Below are 18,900 nucleotides of genomic sequence, written 5' to 3' on the forward strand. Positions count from 1 at the left end.
GCAGGATCCACACCTGTTACCTGCAGATCCTGACACGGATTTCCCCAGATCTCCCCCTCTGCATTGTAAAGGGAGAAATCCGCACGGACGATCCACCGGCCGCAGATCTCCGGATCCACTCCGCAGGTCACTCCTGAAGCAGGAAACTTCCGCTCCGTGTAGAAGAGATACTGAGAATCCCATCTGCTTAGGCGGTATTATTTCACTCTGGAAAACCAGCAGGTAATACGCACCGGGGGCTTGTACCCGAAGGCCATCTGCGCACGTTGCGGAATACGCTCAGTCTTTCCACGGGAATTCCCATGTGCAAAAACCGTAACGAATTACAGCACCAGCAAAGTGTATGAGATTTCGCCGATTATTTCCGTGCGGATTCCCAGATCTGCGGCCTGTCAGTTATGTTTGTGGTTTTAGCTGCGGATTTCACCCTTTTCAGTGGAAAACCGCATCTTATCCGCACCAAAAACCGTAATCACACATTGCAGGTATTGGTGCGAATACGAACTTGTGTGCAGACGACGTAACTTTTAATTTGTCTCAAGCATCGATTCTGGATCTGATCTCCAAGGAATATAAAATAATCGTACAGTAACCCCCCCCCCCCCCAATAGAGCCGCCATATACATTGTGTGATCGGAGGCTCCGCCCATACAGCGCTATATAGTGACTTATAGGCGGAGATTATAACGGGACGTGGACGCATCGGCCTCAGCTTATTATTCTAACAGAGGCTCCATCGCGCACATAGAAGAGAACATGTAGGGGTTCAGAGAAGGAGGCGGTGAAGGTGTGTAAGTGTCTGATGGGGTCACACAGCCGATAGAAGGACAGACGCCCGGCCTCATAGTCCAAGAAGACGCCAAGTTTAGGACATGTATCTACATTGAGGGGGGATCTGATTGAGCGGTGACACACTGCACATTCTGCACCATACATATACAAACACCAAGATTTATCATTACATCCAATACTAGACTGCCGTCCTTTCCTTTCTATACTGGGATAGGACAGTCCGATGTCACATCCTCCTTTCTGGTTCCACTCTACCTCCCAGTAATGTCTTCCTGAGGAGAGGCCACATCTGCTTAACACCTGATCCCAATCCAGGAACCTTCCCGGTGATTCTGGTCTGTTCTGTTCTTCTTCTGTTCTTGTTGCTGTTTTCAGATCTTCTGATATCTTCACACGTCTATGAGCAGTGTCCTCATCCAGCAATATGTCTGGAACATGGAGCCTGAGCTCTGATGTGACATTGGTGACAATATCCCTCATAGATCGGTGTAAGGTCAGTGAGATCAGAACCTCATCCAGATCATCCTCAGACCTGCCCTCTCCACCATCTCCCCCTGTGTCCTCATCATCTCCATGACCACATACTGTAATGTCACTTTCTTGTAGGAGTCTTATTGGGTCGGTGACATGACACATCTCCTCCACGTGACACATCTTCCTGGACAGCTCGTCCTCCTCTATTTCCAGCTTCTTGAACAGATCAGATATCTGGGACACAATCTTCTCCTCCTGCCTGGAGATCTCGCTCAGCGCTTTCTTTTCTGCCATTTCCAGTTGCTCCTTAATGTCCATAAATAACTTCCTGACCTTCTTCCTCTTATCAGAGGCTTTCTCCTGGATATTCCTCTGACGATCCTGCAGATTCTGAAGTTTCCTCAGAATTTTTGCTTTTTGTGGGTTTAGTTCCTCCAGATATTTCCTCAGTTTCTCTTTTTCCTTCTCATAGGCCACGTCCAGTAGCTCCACATCATGTCCCTTGTGGTCTCCGGCCACCCAACAGGACACACAGACACAGGCGACGTCTATAGGACAATAGTATTTCAGCACCTCCTTGTGTGTGGAGCATTTTCTTTCCTTCGGGGTAGCAGTGGGTTCAACCAAAGTATGTTCTGATGACTTACTGTGTCTACTCAAGTGTTCTCCACAAAACGAGGCCTCACACTGCAGACATGTCCTCACAGCTGGTACAGGAGACTTAGTACAGTAAGTACAGAAGATCCCGGTCTCCTCCATATCAGGCTGAGCAGATAAGAAACGCTCCACTATGTTCTCCAGCTTCCTGTTCTTCTCCAGGGCCGGTCGCTTCAGATATTCTGCTCTGCAGTCAGGACAGGAATACACTCCAGCTGCCTCCTGCGCATCCAGCGCACTCACAATACAGAAGCGGCAGAAGAAGTGTCCACATCTCAGGGATACAGGATCTGTATAGAGGCTCAGGCAGATGGAGCAGTCCAGCTCGGCCCTCAGGTCAGCAGACGCCATTGTAGTACTGAGGAGCAGGAATTGAATGTGGAAAAGTCTCTTCCCCTAAGAGGGCGGAGAGCTCCTGTAGAAGAATTAACCCCTGCAGCTCAGAGATTGTGTTTACTGCTGATTCATACTGAGGAAGACAATGATGAGTGATCACTGACGGGATCTGGTGCGGATCCTGGTGGAGTAGTTGTAGCGCAGTCACACAATTCCCCGGACCCGGACTCCTGTCTTTGGTGTAATTCAGTGGCTACTCTGTAAACTCTTCCATATCTTTCTAAACATCTTAGACCAGGAATCAGCAACCTTCGGCACTCTAGCTGCTGTGGAACTACAACTCGCAGCATGCACCTTTCTCTTCTGTGGGAGTTAAGAGAACAGCCAAGCAAGTGTGCATAATGGGAGATGTCGTTTCACCACACCTGCAGTGCCGGAGGTTGTTGATTCCTGTCTTAGACCCTCTTGTCTACATTTATACCTCTGCTCAGTTGATTTACTTTAGACCAGGGGTGCACAACCTTTTTTGGTCTGAGGGCCGCACTGTAACATCGTTCTATTTCGAGGGGCCGCAAATAAAAAAAATTTTGATTGGCGCTCATTTGCATCAGCCTATTACACAGGCCGATGTAAAGTGACTGGGGAGGAATGATCGCTATGACAGTCATTCCTCCTTCATTTAGTTACATTGATTATCAGAAACACCGATATTAACAAAAACACCAGTAGTTTAACATGTGTGTCAACATACAAAAAAATCACCAAAAACATGCACACATGTATTATAACATTAATCTTTATTATTACAATGATTATTATAAAAACATAATTGTGGACATACAGTACAGACCAAAAGTTTGGACACACCTTCTCATTCAAAGAGTTTTCTTTATTTTCATGACTATGAAAATTGTAGATTCACACTGAAGGCATAAAAACTATGAATTAACACATGTGGAATTATATACATAACAAACAAGTGTGAAACAACTGAATATATGTCATATTCTAGGTTCTTCAAAGTAGCCACCTTTTGCTTTGATTACTGCTTTGCACACTCTTGGCATTTTCTTGATGAGCTTCAAGAGGTAGTCCCCTGAAATGGTCTTCACTTCACAGGTGTGCCCTGTCAGGTTTAATAAGTGGGATTTCTTGCCTTATAAATGGGGTTGGGACCATCAGTTGCGTTGAGGAGAAGTCAGGTGGATACACAGCTGATAGTCCTACTGAATAGACTGTTAGAATTTGTATTATGGCAAGAAGAAAGCAGCTAAGTAAAGAAAAACGAGTGTCCATCATTACTTTAAGAAATTAAGGTCAGTCAGTCAGCCGAAAAATTGGGAAAACTTTGAAAGTAAGGGCTATTTGACCATGAAGGAGAGTGATGGGGTGCTGCGCCAGATGACCTGGCCTCCACAGTCACCGGACCTGAACCCAATCGAGATGGTTTGGGGTGAGCTGGACCGCAGAGTGAAGGCAAAAGGGCCAACAAGTGCTAAGCATCTCTGGGAACTCCTTCAAAACTGTTGGAAGACCATTTCAGGGGACTACCTCTTGAAGCTCATCAAGAGAATGCCAAGAGTGTGCAAAGCAGTAATCAAAGCAAAAGGTGGCTACTTTGAAGAACCTAGAATATGACATATTTTCAGTTGTTTCACACTTGTTTGTTATGTATATAATTCCACATGTGTTAATTCATAGTTTTTATGCCTTCATAGTCATGAAAATAAAGAAAACTCTTTGAATGAGAAGGTGTGTCCAAACTTTTGGTCTGTACTGTACATTATGTGATCAGAGGCTCCGCCCATACAGCGCTATATAGTGACTTATAGGCGGAGATTATAACGGGACGTGGACGCATCGGCCTCAGCTTATTATTCTAACAGAGGCTCCAGACCACACACAGAAGACAACATGTAGGGGTTGAGAGAAGGAGGCGGTGAAGGTGTGTAAGTGTCTGATGGGGTCACACAGCTGATAGAAGGACAGACGCCCAGCCTCATAGTCTAAGAAGACCCCAAGTCTAGGACATGTTGTATCTACACTGAGGGGGGATCCGACTGAGCGGTGACGCACTTGACATCCTGCACCAGACATATCCAGACACCAAGATTTATCATTAAGTCCAAGACCAGACTCATCTCCGTTCCTTTCTATACTGGGATAGGACAGTCCGATGTCACATCCTCCTTTCTGGTCCCACTCTACCTCCCAGTAATGCCTTCCTGAGGAGAGGCCACATCTGCTTAACACCTGGAAATAATCCAGGAACATTCCTGGTGATTTTGGTCTGTATTGTTCTTTTTCTGTACTTGTTGCTGTTTTCAGATCTTCTGATATCTTCACACGTCTATTAGCAGTGTCCTCATCCAGCAATATGTCTGGAACATGGAGCCTGAGCTCTGATGTGACATTGGTGACAATATCCCTCATAGATCGGTATAAGGTCAGTGAGATCAGAACCTCATCCAGATCATCCTCAGACCTGATCTTTCCACCATCTCCCCCTGTGTCCTCATCATCTCCATGACCACATACTGTAATGTCATTTTCTTGTAGGAGTCTTATTGGGTCGGTGACATGACACATCTTCTCCACGTGACGCATCTTCCTGGACAGCTCGTCCTCCTCTATTTCCAGCTTCTTGATCAGATCAGATATCTGGGACACAATCTTCTCCTCCTGCCTGGAGATCTCGCTCAGCGCTTTCTTTTCTGCCATTTCCAGTTGCTCTTTAATGTCCATAAATAACTTCCAGACGTTCTTCCTCTTATCAGAGGCTTTCTCCTGGATATTCCTCTGACGATCCTGCAGATTCTGAAGTTTCGTCAGAATTTTAGCTTTTTGTGGGTTTTCTTGCTCTAGATATTTCCTCAGTTTCTCTTTCTCCTTCTCAAAGGCCACGTCTAGCAGCTCCACGTCATGTCCCTTGTGGTCTCCGGCCACGCAGCAGGACACACAGATACAGGCGGCGTCTATAGGACAATAATATTTCAGCACCTCCTCGTGTGTGGAGCATTTTCTTTCCTTCGGGGTAGCAGTAGGTTCAACCAAAGTATGTTCTGATGACTTACTGTGTCTACTCAAGTGTTCTCCACAGAACGAGGCCTCACACTGCAGACATGTCCTCACAGCCGGTACAGGAGACTTAGTACAGTAAGTACAGAAGATCCCGTTCTCCTCCATATCAGGCTGAGCAGATAAGAAACTCTCCACTATCTTCCTTTTCTTCTCCAGGGCCGGACGCTCCAGGTATTCTTCTCTGCAGTCAGGACAGGAATACACTCCAGCTGCCTCCTGTGCATCCAGCACTGTCATGATACAGAAGCGGCAGAAGTTGTGTCCACATCTCAGGGATACGGGATCTGTATAGAGGCTCAGGCAGATGGAGCAGTCCAGCTCGGCCCTCAGATCAGCAGACGCCATTGTGGTACGGAGGAGCAGGAACCGAAAGTGAAAAAGTCTCTTCCCATAAGAGGGCGGAGAGCTCCTGTAGAAGAATTAACCCCTGCAGCTCAGGGATTGTGTTTACTGCTGATTCATACTGAGGAAGACAATGATGAGTGATCACTGACGGGATCTGGTGCGGATCCTGGTGGAGTAGTTGTAGCGCAGTCACAGATTTCCCCGGACTCCTGTCTTTGGTGGAATTCAGTGGCTACTCTGTAAACTCTTCCATATCTTTCTAAACATCTTAGACCAGGAATCAGCAACCTTCGGCACTCTAGCTGCTGTGGAACTACAACTCCCAGCATGCTCCTTTCTCTTCTGTGGGAGTTAAGAGAACAGCCAAGCAAGTGTGCATGATGGGAGATGTAGTTTCACCACACCTGCAGTCAGGGGCGTAGATAAGGGGGAAGATAGGGGGGTTCAAACCCCCCCAGGCGTGCCGCTGACCCGAACGCCTAAATACTGTATTACTGCGGCGGGGCACGGGAGTGCATAGCTCCCTCTCCCGTCGCCTATCACCGCCATAGGCTTCAGGCATTGTAGGCCTGAGGCCTATGCGGTAGTGAAATCCCGATGCAGGTGTGCGTGATGACGTCATCACGCGCCTGACTCATCCCGCCTTCCTCTGCGAGCTCACGCCTGGCCATAGGTGAGTATTTAGCTTTTCATTTTTTGTTCATTTTTTTTTTATTTCATGTGCCTACTTTGGGGGGGGGGGGGGGACACACACACACACACACACACAGGAGGACATATTAGGGAAGATAAATCGAGTACATGATGGGGGCTGTATGGGGCCAAATTATTATGGGAGGGAATACTATGTGGGGACAAATTACTATGTGGGGGCAAATTATTATGAGAGGGACTACTATGTGGGGGCAAATTACTAGATGGGGCAGTGTGGGGGCAAATTATTATGGGAGGGACTACTATGTGGGGGTAGTGTGGGGGTAATTGCTATGTGGGGACAGTGTGGGGTAATTTCTATGTGGGGACAGTGTTGGGAAATTGCTATGTGGGGGCAAATTACTATGTGGGGGCAGTGTGGGGAAATTGCTATGTGGGAACAGTGTGGGGAAATTGATATGTGGGGGCAGTGTGGTGCAAATTACTGTGTGGGGGCAAATTACTATGGGGGGATTACTATGTGGGGGCAGTGTGGTGCAAATTACTGTGTGGGGGCAAATTACTATGGGGGGATTACTATGTGGGGGCAGTGTGGTGCAAATTACTGTGTGGGGGCAAACTACTATATGGGGGCAGTTTGGGGGAAATTACTGTGTGGGGGCAAATTACTATGGGGGGATTACTATGTGGGGGCAGTGTGGTGCAAATTACTGTGTGGGGGCAAACTACTATATGGGGGCAGTTTGGGGGAAATTACTGTGTGGGGGCAAATTACTATGGGGGGATTACTATGTGGGGGCAGTGTGGGGCAAATTACTGTGTGGGGGCAAACTACTATATGGGGGCAGTTTGGGGGAAATTACTGTGTGGGGGCAAATTACTATGGGGGGATTACTATGTGGGGGCAGTGTGGTGCAAATTACTGTGTGGGGGCAAACTACTATATGGGGGCAGTTTGGGGGAAATTACTGTGTGGGGGAAAACTACTATATGGGGGCAGTGTGGTGGAAATTACTATATGGGGGTGTTGCTATTGGGGAGGCACTGTAGGGGCAATTCTATTATTTCTTGGGACACTATACAGGGATTATTGCCTGGAGCACAATAGAGGGTGTTATTATTACTGGGGGTCTCTAGGGGACATTATAGCTGCTGTGGACACTATAGGAACATTTGGGGTAATTTATCAAACTGGTGTAACGTAGAACTGGCTTAGTTGCCCATAGCAGCCAATCAGATTCCACCTTTCATATTTGACAGCTCTTTTGGAAATCCAGTTCTACTTTACACCAGTTTGATAAATTACCCCAATTATGTCTATTAGTGTCACTATTTTTTCAGCAGTATAGTACCTGGGGCATTGGGGGGCACAACGGGCACAATATTGGGGGTGGCAGCAGGATGAGGAGGTTGATGGAAAAATTTAGAAATCTAACGTGTCTGTGTTACAAACTGTAGAGACGAGATGCGGCTGAAAGAATTTGCCATGGTGGTCTGGGTCAAATGGAGGAGAAGAGGAAAGAGAAGGTCTACATGACAGGAGATGTCACTGGATGTAAGAGGTATGTGGTGCTGTATTCTCCTCCATGTCTTTTTTATTACAATTATATGTATTTTAAATTTGGCGACTAAATTTTTCAGTTTAGGACCCAATTTGGGGTATTTTTTTTTTGTCTGTAGATGTCATATGGCCTAAGAAGAGACTGTGGCGCTCATGAAGCACCGCAGCCTCTTCATACAAAAAAAAAACTAAACTAAAATGGAGGTGGGGGGGGGGGGGCCCAAGTTGGGTAGACAGCCCCGGGCCTATCATGCACTTAATCCGCCCCTGGGCAGCATAGGCGTGCGCACGGGGTGTGCCTGGGCACACCCTAATCACACCCCTATGCTCCGCCTCCTGCACTGCCGCCTGCCGGCCCCGCACTAGTGTAATTTGAGAAAGTTGACCCCCCCCAGGAAAAAAAATTATCTACGGCCCTGCCTGCAGTGCTGGAGGTTGCTGATTCCCGTCTTAGACCCTCTTGTCTACATTTATACCTCGCCTCGGTTGATTTACTTTAGACCAGGGGTGCACAACCTTTTTGGTCTGAGGGCCGCACTGTCACAAGGGGCTGCAAATACAAAAAATGTTGATTGGCGCTCATTTGCATCAGCCTATTACACAGGCCAATGTAAAGTGACTGGGGAGGAATGATCGCTATGACAGTCATTCCTCCTTCATTGAGTTACATTGATTATCAGTAGCACATCCCTGATTACACAGAGAGATGTGCGGCACGATTATACCGCCAGTTATGAGGAATGAGCCTTGCAGCATGGCCCCTGAAACCGAAGAGTTATACTTACCTGCTCCCAGCGGCGATGGTCACATATCTCCAGCCAATCACTGGTTTCAGCGGTGATGTGGTCACAAGCAGCGTGTCACTGCTGAAGCCAGTCATTGGCTGGAGCTGTGTATGTGACCATGGCCATGCACTGCCAGGTGTAAAAGTGCTGGAACCGGAAGATGGAGGCAGAGGGGGCAGGGCAGCATGAAGCGGGTAAGTATGCATCTTCTGGCTCAGGGGCCACGCTGCAGGAACTTGTTAAGTCATTTTTACAGGAAAAGTGCTGACATTTCCTTCCTGCCTCCTATTCATAAATCAGCGCTTTCCTTCACTGCAGAGGACGGCGCTCCCTGGTTATTACCGCCTCCTGCCCCCCCAGTTACAGGTACCATGTAATAACCAGTAAGCACTTTCCCTTACCAGTGGCTGAAAGCGCTTATTGGTTAACACTTTAATAACCGGGCCTGAATAGACATTTTTTTTGTGATTTAGCGCACATGGTGGTTCGAATGGTTGTAACTTTTTTATGTGTTGGGGCTACCAAAATAATTTTTGCAACAATTGTTCACTTGACACATAGGGCCTTATAATTTATTTTTTAGTTTTATTTGGGGGAAACTGTACAAAACATTTTTTTAAAGAATTTTTTTCAAACTATAGCTCCTTATTCTTTAAATATGCAAACTGACACCAAAATAAATTATTATAATTAGTTCCCTATTTTGCGTCGGTTGTTTTATTCTATAATATGTGTAGTTTCACATGAATGGGGCGATAATGGCGACGGTTTTGGTTGGTGTGGGTGTTTTTTATTTTATGTATTTTATTATTTTTTTAATCTTTTTGTAACTTAATTTTTTATATAAATCTGCTACAAATAATATCCCCCAAGAGGTCATAAAAAGACCTTTGGGAGACACTGACACTTTTTGTTAATTTTTCATTTTTCCTTTTATTTGTATTTTATATGTATATTTTATTGTATTATTTTTTTTATAATTGGTTTATTACTTATTATTTAAATATATTTTTGCCACGTAATATGTCCTCAAAGAGGTCGTAAAGAGACTGTTGGGGGACAATGAACACACTACTATTTAGCACTTTTTCTTTTTTTTCTTTTATTTGTATTTTAATATTGTTTTTTTCTATTATTTTTTTTAAATATATTTTTGCCACATAATGTGTCCCCCAAGGGATCATAAAAAGACTGTAAGGGGACAGTGAACACTCTTTTATTTTACAATTTTTCCTTTTCTTTTTTTTCTTTTATTTGTATTTTTTTTTTCAAATTTGCAATTTTTTTGCCACATCATATTTTATTTCTTTTATTTGTGTTTTATTATATTTTTCTGTTTTCAAAAAAAAAATAAAAAAAAAATTTTTTAATATATTTTTTTCCACATAATTTGTCCCCAAGAGGTCACTGAGAGACCTTTGCTGACACAGACTTTTTTTGTACTATTTCCACTGTATATAGGGGAAACCAGCCTGCTGTTGGGGGCATTGTACACAGGCTGAGCTGATCAGGGTCTCCTGATCCTATAGTTCTGCTGTTACGTAGAAAGAGAAGAGTGCAGCCCTGATTTCCACCCGCACCTCTGTCCCTACCTACTTGCACAGCCTGTTCTAACTGTGGCCAGCAGGCTGCCTGTTTAAATAGCCCTAAGTGGTGAGTCACATGAAGTGGCCAGCGTCACGTGACTCAAGTTACACAGTCCAATACAGCTGAGTGCTGACTCACCATTATCGGCGCTCAGCTCCCCTGCAGCTCGTTGTCTAGGGGATGGAGGACGCCGGCCGCGCTTAGGAGGAGTGCGCAGCCAGACCCGCCCTGTGGTTACTGTGAAGAAGAGGACGCTGCGAAGGGGAAGAGCATCGCCAGCTCCCTATTACAGTACCCCCCCTTCCACGAGAGGCCACTGGACCCATAATCACTGGAGTAGGTTTCTCCGAGTGAGCTAGATGGAACTTTCTCACCAACCTCTTAGCATGCATCTTAGTAGCAGGTACCCAAGACCTCTCCTCAGGACCAAAACCCTTCCAGTGAACCAAATATTGCAACGAATTCCGGACCTTTCTCACATCAAGGATTTTAGAAATTTCAAATTCTAATTGGCCGGCAACCTCCACTGGCGGCGGAGATTCCTGTGTAGGGGATACCGGTGACACATACTTTTTAAGTAAGGATACGAAAGGAGTCAGGTAACCGTAACCTAAAAGACACAGGGTTAGTGATTTCAACGATTTCATGAGGACCAATAAACCGCGGTGCAAATTTACTTGGAGGTACCTTCAGAGACAAATTCCTGGTAGATACCCACGTTATCTCCCAACCCAAAATCTACTCCTAGAGAGCGCCTCCTATTAGCATTAACTTTTTGAATCTCCTGAGCTTTTTTCAGGTTCGAATAAACCTGGGACCAGACTGTGCACAGTTCTTTAACTACCACATCTGCTTCAGGAGTCTGCAAGGATGACGGCGAAACAGAACTAAATCGCGGGTGGAAACCAAGATTACAAAAAAAGAAAAGGAGACATACCAGAAGACGAATGCACCTGATTGTTAACGGCGAATTCCGCCACAGACAAATATTCCACCCACCGATGTTGGTTGTCAGAAACATAACATCTCAAATATTGTTCCAGAGACTGATTTAAACGTTCAGTTTGACCGTTGGTTTCAAGATGAAAGGTCGAAGAAAAAGACAAAGAGATATTAAACCTCTGACAAAAAGCCCTCCAAAACCTTGAGATGAATTGAACGCCTTTATCCGAAACAACATTCTCTGGAATCCTGTGTAAATGTATCACATGATCTACAAACATGGAGGCCAAGGTCTTAGCATTAGGCAGCTTTGTCAAAGGGGTAAAATGCACCATCTTACTAAATCTGTCAACAACTACCCATATCACCAACTTACCCTCAAACACCGGTAGGTCGGTGATAAAGTCCATGGAGATATGGGAACAAGGTCTACTAGGGATGGGCAGCGGTCGTAACTCCCCCACCGGACGGGACCTAGGAGTCTTGGACCTGGCACAAACCTCACATGAAGATACATATGAGTGGACATCTCTAGACAAAGTAGGTGTCACGAATAGTGCGAAGGGACACCAGAATAGCAACAGAAGTGGAAAGACAAAGGACTATGCCTCAAGGCTAGGGAGAGGGGAGGAACGGTCACCTCCTAGGAAACCCCTAAACCTGGCCCTGACTCCTGTCAGTATGTATAAACCCGGAAGGTGGGAAAATACATACACCGTAACCTAAACCCTAGGAGTCCTGAAATGCCCTAAGGTAGTGACAGAGAATGAGACAACTGGTACCTTCCAAGGTGAATGAACCAGAGTCTCCCTGAGGTCTAGAAACAACAAGCACAAGTGAACAACCAAATACAAATAGCAAATCAACTTATCTTATAGAACATGGATGAGCAGGAACACAGCAAAAGCCCCTACACCAACTCTTCCAAATCCAGGCAGAGAATATAATCCGCATGGACAGAAGTGTGGGACCAAACTAAATAGGGAATGCAGTAATGACTACAAGCTGCACCTGACCAGAGGTGTGGCCATTAACAAACAAGAGACTGTCAGTTAACTCCACTTGCAGCCAGCCTCCCAGATCTTCTAACCTCTAACACGGGAGGTAACGTGACAGTAGGCCACCAGTTAAACCTGTAGACGCATTCCTTGGTGGCATTAATATCCGGATGGCCACTAAACACAGAATTATGGAACTCACCCAACAGTCGGAGACTGTACCGGAGCCAAGTGTTGTCCCGCAGTTATTTCGGTCGTCAGATCGGAGCAGACCGAAGCCACAATGACACCCGCCGGTAATATCGGTTCTGGTGGAGTATCGGGAGATTGAAAGGCACAAAAACTCCGGGATAAGGCGTCTGCTTTGATATTTTTACTTCCTGGCCTGAAAGTAATACGAAAATTAAAACGTGTAAAGAACAATGCCCACCTACCCTGTCTGGGATTCAAACGTTTAGCCGACTCCAAAAACATCAAATTCTTATGATCAGTAAGTACAGTGAATTGATGGTGAGCCTTCTCCAAAAAAAAGACGCCATTCCTCAAAAGCCCATTTAACCCTCCTCTTATGTTAGCTTTCTGTTACTATCCATGATGTTAACGGGTCGGTTTTGACCCGTGTCTTAAATCAGCCATAAAATACCCTCTGAACAATTATTTATCATCCAGTTTGTTTCTTACCTCTTGGTTACCTTGTTAGGCTTCTTTATCCTTGAAAAGATTGGTTTTAATATTTTTGGTGTGACCCCTTAGACATTTCTTTTGATAGCATACCTCTCATTTCAAATTAAAAAAATGGTAAAATAAACCTCAATAGAATATTTACTTTATTTAGAGAAGCAGACAAGCAGGCAAAGAGATCGGCCCCTCCCTAACTACAGCTCACAGGGCTGAGAGGTGATTGGCTGTCAGTGTTACTAAGCAGAGAGAGTGTTTATGATTTCAGTTTTGGCACTTATTAGTGTCCTATAATGCTATATTATAACTGGGTCAGAATTGACCCTAACACCATAAACTTCTTAATTTTCACCACAGTATTTTATAATTTAGTGAAAAGGATTCTTTTTCTATTACATTGTTTAAATAGAGGTTCCTGACAAAGTAAAAAAATCTTGATACAATAAACAAATTTATGTGATACTTATAGACATTCAAAACCTGAAAACGGGTCGGTTCTGACCCTAACATAAGGTTAATAGCAAGTAACTCTCGGTTCCCAATATAATTTCTCTCAGTAGGAGAAAAGAACGCACAGGGCCTTAAATTAGTGAGAGTTGCTGGTCCCTGGGAGAGTCCTGCTCCTACCACATCCTCGGAGGCATCGACCTCGACTACAAAAGGCCTCTCGGGGGTTTTGAAAGCGTTAATGGCTTCCGGTGACCAATTCAGTAGATCTGCCCTCTTCCTGGTTAGGTCGGTGAGAGGCTTAGCAATAACAGAAATATTTTTAAATACATTTTTGATAATAATTAGAGAAACCCTGAAAATGTTGTAACTCTTTAAGGGAGAAGGGTCTCACCTATTCCAGAATAGCCTGCACTTTTCCCGGATCCAACTTAAAGGATTGGGGTGTGAGAATATATCCCAAAAATAAAAGATCGAGATCAAGCTGCCCCCCGACATGTTTCGCCAGCTAACCTGACGTCCTCAGAGGATTTAAGCATGATATGTTTGAAGGGGTCGGGATGGGCTTTTAAATCCTCTCATTCTGACATCATGATCCTTTGCAGCGTATCGTTGGCTTCAGTGTTGTTATGCTTCCTAATGGGGTTAGTTATAATACTATAATAAAAACTTTAATCTATGATGCTATCCTTTGTAAATTTTATAAAAAAACCTACAGGCATTAGTATTCCAGATAGACTTTTCTGTATAGATGTACTGGCTATTCAAAGTCTAAGTTCAGAGACATGCGCAACTTATGCCATTGAAAAGTCCTGAGACGAGGTACAGGATACTATAGAGTGAATCTAGGGGGAAGAAAATCAAAGTCTAAAGACATGCGCATAGCGCAACAAGTTAATGAATGAAGTGTAAGTCCGAGATCATGAGCGGAATACCAGTGGGAGAAAAGCAGCGAAGGAAAAGGCGACACGTCAATAGTGAGGAGGGGAGAGAAGGACGGGAGCGCTACAATCAGCGCTCCCGTAACTAACCCCATTAGGAAGCATAACACTGAAGCCAACGATACGCTGCAAAGGATCATGATGTCGGAATGAGAGGATTTAAAAGCCCATCCTGACCCCTTCAAACATATCCTGCCCAAATCCCGAGGACGTCAGGTTGGCTAGGGAAACATGTCGGGGGGGCGGGGGGGGGGGCAGAGTTTGAAGCAATTTTTAGACAGCGGATTCATCAGTTACAAGGAATAAAATAGTGAATGGTTCTCACGTGCAGCACAGGGAGAGGGGAGCGAGCAGTGCTCGGACGCAGCGCACTACTACCCTGAGGCTGGTAAATTACACTGTGAAGGCAACAATGTCAATTATATATATACAACAAAGAGACTCAGTAACAAGTGACAGCTGATGATTCTAAACACTTCAGTAGAAGCATTTATAGAAACAATAAAAGTTATGTTTTAAAGTATAAAAGCACATGTAACAATAAGGCTTCTTTGGTCTCACTGACAATTTGTAAATAGACATATTGTTCCCTAACTTAAAGGGGTTGTGCAGGCGGTATATATATCGATGGTCTGTCCTCAGGATAGGTCTTCAATATCTGATCGGCGGAGGTCCGGTAACCCCCCAATGAGCTGCTTGAAGAGGAGGCGGCACTCCATTACACTGCCTGTGGTCTTAGAAGTGCAGAAGACGAGTACTTGTAATGACACTACGCCACCGCTCCACAGGGGACGACGAGCAGCGTAATGAAGAGGAAGCAGCGCTCACATGGAGTGTGGCCTTCTCTTCAAGCAGCTGATCAGCGGGGGGGCCGGGTGTCAGACCCCCGCCGATCAGATATTAATGACCTATCCTGAGGATAAGTTATTAATATAAAACCCCTTTAAGATATGTACTTAGTGGGAAGAGTATTATAAAGAGATTTATTTTAGTCCTTGCCCACAACTGTACATCCATTTCACCTTCTCGTAAATTGGCGTACAGTGAGTGCCAGCTGTAATATGCAGCCGACTCCTCTATATATCACCACTCTAAAATCTCGACCCATCTTACTTCAGCTTATCCCATTTAACTCCTTACGTGCCACAGTCATCTAGATGGTTAGTCAGAGGGAGAGCCCCCCTTTAGTGTCCAGCAACTTTATCCCCGGATGCCGATGGGTTTTCACGGCAGTTAAGGGCCCAACAAAGCATAGTTAGATGCCCTCTGAGTATACGAAAGCATCATAGAAGCTGTGAAACGATAACGTTGTGAAGCCCCCCTAAGAATGAAAGTTAAATTCTATAAAAAACAGTTTTGATTTAGCATAAATTACATGTATATGGTATAACCGCGAGTGTAACGACCAGTGTAATATAGATAACACCTTATAAAAACTACATGGGAAATGATGCAAAAAAATATATATTTTTAAATCTTCCCTAAAATAAATAAGTTAGTGAATAATGTGTATGTATTGCCCATATTCAGCAAAACATTATTATTATTTGTAAAACATTGAAAGATCCGTACATATTTGGTATTGCCGTAACCCTACTGAGCCGTAGAATAAAGATCATGTTATTTATGCCGCACAGTAAATGAAATGGTTGTTTTTATCTGTTTCCCTAAAAGAGTTGAAGGCGTTTTCCAGGAGTAGAATATTGATAAGCTGTCAATCAATATCTGATCGTTAGGGGTCCGGCCCCCAGCATCACCACCGATCAGCTGTTTGAGGAGGACATGGCGCCCGCTGTAAACCAAGCACAGCGCTGTGCATTCTATAGTGGCCGTGCTTGGTATTGCAGCTCACTTCCATTCACTTGAATAGGACTGAGCTGCACATAGGCCATGTGTCCCAAGTCTAGGAAGAGGCCGCAGAACTCGCTGGAGCAATGGAGTCTCCCACCATTCAGATATTGATGACCTATCCTGTGGGTAGACCCCATCGGTATTCTACTCCCAGAAAACCCCTTCAATAAAAGTTAATCCATAATCCAAACATGGGAGAAATATTTTTAGGATGCGCAAAAGTTATACAGGAGATGTAGCGCAGGTAATGTCACTGTCCGCAGCGGCCAAACATCAGCACGCTATTTAGCGCAGGTTGCGCTAAAAATATATACAGGTGAAACTCGAAAAATTATAATATCGTGCAAAGTTTATTTATTTCAGTAATGCAACTTGAAAAGTAAGATATTTCAAGCCTTTATTTGTTATAGATTGGATGGTTATAGCTTACATCTTATGAAAACCCCAAGTCACAATTTTTAGGTCCCCTTTGCTCAGGGGGTATGGATTAATTAGCTGACTACAGTGTGACACGTTGAGCCTAGAATATTCAACCTTTTCACAATATTCAAATTTTAAGCTGCATAAATGCAATTCCTTTTAATTTGCATTACTGAACTAAATGAACTTTTGCACAATATTCTAATTTTTGGAGTTTCACCTGTATTGCTGCCAGATACAACAATAGTCCTTAAAATGACTTTTGGGTCTCTAACACCAACCCTGCCTAACCAAAAAAATAAAATTCAATTCCCTACACTATCTGTCCCTTCTACAGCACAGCTCTCCCTGACTAGGACTGAGCCGAACCACGTGTCATGGGGTGCTTTATAGCACCAGCTGACGCGTTCCGGACAGCCAATCACTGTCATGCCAGTAACCAACATGGATACGGCATGACAGTGATGGCAGTACTTACCTGCACGTTTACTGGCTGTGCAGCAGGAGACTCGAGCAGAGCGCTTGAGCACACTCGGTATTTGCCCGAACACCGCGATGCTTGAGCCGCACTAGTGTTCAGCCGAGCATGCTCGCTCAAAACTAGTAGTAATTCATACAAAAGGAGCTCAAACCAAGTACTGAGTGCATATACTGTACATACATTTCAGTAGGCCAACATTTCTGTATTAAAAATATTTTTTTACTTGGTCCAATTTTCTGTGATGCTGACTTTTGGGTTTTCATTAGCTGTAAGCCATAATCATCAACATTTAAAGAAATAAACAATTAAGGCTACTTTCACACTTGCGTTCGGGGCCGCTTGTGAGAGCCTTCAAACGGAGCTCACAAGCGGAACCCCGAACAGATCCGTACAGCCCCAATGCATTCTGAGTGCATCAGTTTGGCTCCGCTTGGCCTCCGTTCCGCTCAGCAGGCGGACACCCGAACGCAGCTTGCAGCGTTTTCGTGTCTGCCTGGCCGTGCAGAGCCAAACAGATCCGTCCAGACTTACAATGCAAGTCAATGGGGATGGATCCGTTTGACATTGACACAATATGGTGCAATTTCAAACTGATCCATCCCCCATTCACTTTCAATGTAAAGTTAGGAGTCCCCTATTAATATACCATCAGATCGGAGTTTTCTCCAATCCGATGGTATATTTTAACTTGAAGCGTCCCCATCACCATGGGAACGCCTCTATGTTAGAATATACCATCGGATTTGAGTTAGATCGTGAAACTCAGATCCGACAGTATATTCTAACACAGAGGCGTTCCCATGGTGATGGGGACGCTTCAAGTTAGAATATACTGAGAACTGTGTACATGAGCCCCCCCCCCCTGTATTTAACTCATTGGTGGCCAGTGTGGCCCCCCCTCCCTCCCCAGTATTAAATGTGACCAGTGCGGCCCCCCTCCCTCTATATTTATTGGTGGCCAGTGCAGCCCCCCCTCCCTCCCCAGTATTAAATGTGACCAGTGCGGCCCCCCTCCCTCTATATTCATTGGTGGCCAGTGCGGCCCCCCCTCCCCAGTATTGTGACCAGTGCGGCCCCCCTCCCTCTATATTCATTGGTGGCCAGTGCGGATTCCCAGTATTAAATGTGACCAGTGCGGCCTCCCCTCTTCCCCCCCTAATTAAAATTCCCCCCCCCCCATCATTGGTGGCAGCGGAGAGTTCCAATCGGAGTCCCAGTTTAATCGCTGGGGCTCCGATCGGTTACCATGGCAGCCAAGACGCTATTGCAGTCTTGGCTGCCATGGTTACTTAGCAATAAATAGAAGCATTATACTTACCTGCGAGCTGCGATGTCTGTGACCGGCCGGGCGCTCCTCCTACTGGTAAGTAAAAGGTCTGTGCGGCGCATTGCCTATAGCACAGACCTGTCACTTACCGGTAGGAGGAGCGCCCGGCCGGTCACAGACATCGCAGCTCGCAGATAAGTATAATGCTTCTATTTATTGCTAAGTAACCATGGCAGCCAAGACTGCAATAGCGTCTTGGCTGCCATGGTAACCGATCGGAGCCCCAGCGATTAAACTGGGACTCCGATCGGAACTCTCCGCTGCCACCAATGATGGGGGGGGGTGATTTTAATGGGGGGAAGAGGGGAGGCCCCACTGGTCACATGTAATACTGGGAATCCGCACTGGCCACCAATGAATATAGAGGGAGGGGGGCCGCACTGGTCACAATTAATACTGGGGAGGGAGGGAGGGGGGCCGCACTGGTCACATTTAATGCAGGGGAGGGAGGGGGTCTGCCCCCTCCTGCCTGGCAGCACCTGATCTCTTACAGGGGGCTATGATTCGCACAATAATTGTACGGATCACGGCCCCCTGTAAGAG

The 18,900-nt window shown here is 45.3% G+C and overlaps 2 protein-coding genes across 2 annotated transcripts; both read right to left on the bottom strand.

The window, feature by feature from the left end:
* Positions 1-338: 338 nt before the first annotated feature.
* LOC121007563 (E3 ubiquitin/ISG15 ligase TRIM25-like) lies at positions 339-2,455 on the bottom strand. Its single transcript, XM_040439590.1, has one exon. The coding sequence runs from the start codon at positions 2,272-2,274 to the stop codon at positions 709-711; it is 1,566 nt and encodes a 521-aa protein (XP_040295524.1). The 5' UTR covers positions 2,275-2,455; the 3' UTR covers positions 339-708.
* A 1,601-nt stretch (positions 2,456-4,056) lies between these two features.
* LOC121007564 (E3 ubiquitin/ISG15 ligase TRIM25-like) lies at positions 4,057-6,065 on the bottom strand. The gene has a single exon (XM_040439591.1). The coding sequence runs from the start codon at positions 5,683-5,685 to the stop codon at positions 4,126-4,128; it is 1,560 nt and encodes a 519-aa protein (XP_040295525.1). The 5' UTR covers positions 5,686-6,065; the 3' UTR covers positions 4,057-4,125.
* Positions 6,066-18,900: the final 12,835 nt, after the last annotated feature.

The sequence above is a fragment of the Bufo bufo genome, chromosome 7 (assembly GCF_905171765.1).
Source record: "Bufo bufo chromosome 7, aBufBuf1.1, whole genome shotgun sequence".
Taxonomy (NCBI): Eukaryota; Metazoa; Chordata; class Amphibia; order Anura; family Bufonidae; genus Bufo; species Bufo bufo.

Excerpts from the sequence above, each read along its gene's own strand:
- LOC121007563 (XM_040439590.1), bottom strand. The coding sequence starts at position 2,274 with ATGGCGTCTGCTGACCTGAGGGCCGAGCTGGACTGCTCCATCTGCCTG.
- LOC121007564 (XM_040439591.1), bottom strand. The coding sequence starts at position 5,685 with ATGGCGTCTGCTGATCTGAGGGCCGAGCTGGACTGCTCCATCTGCCTG.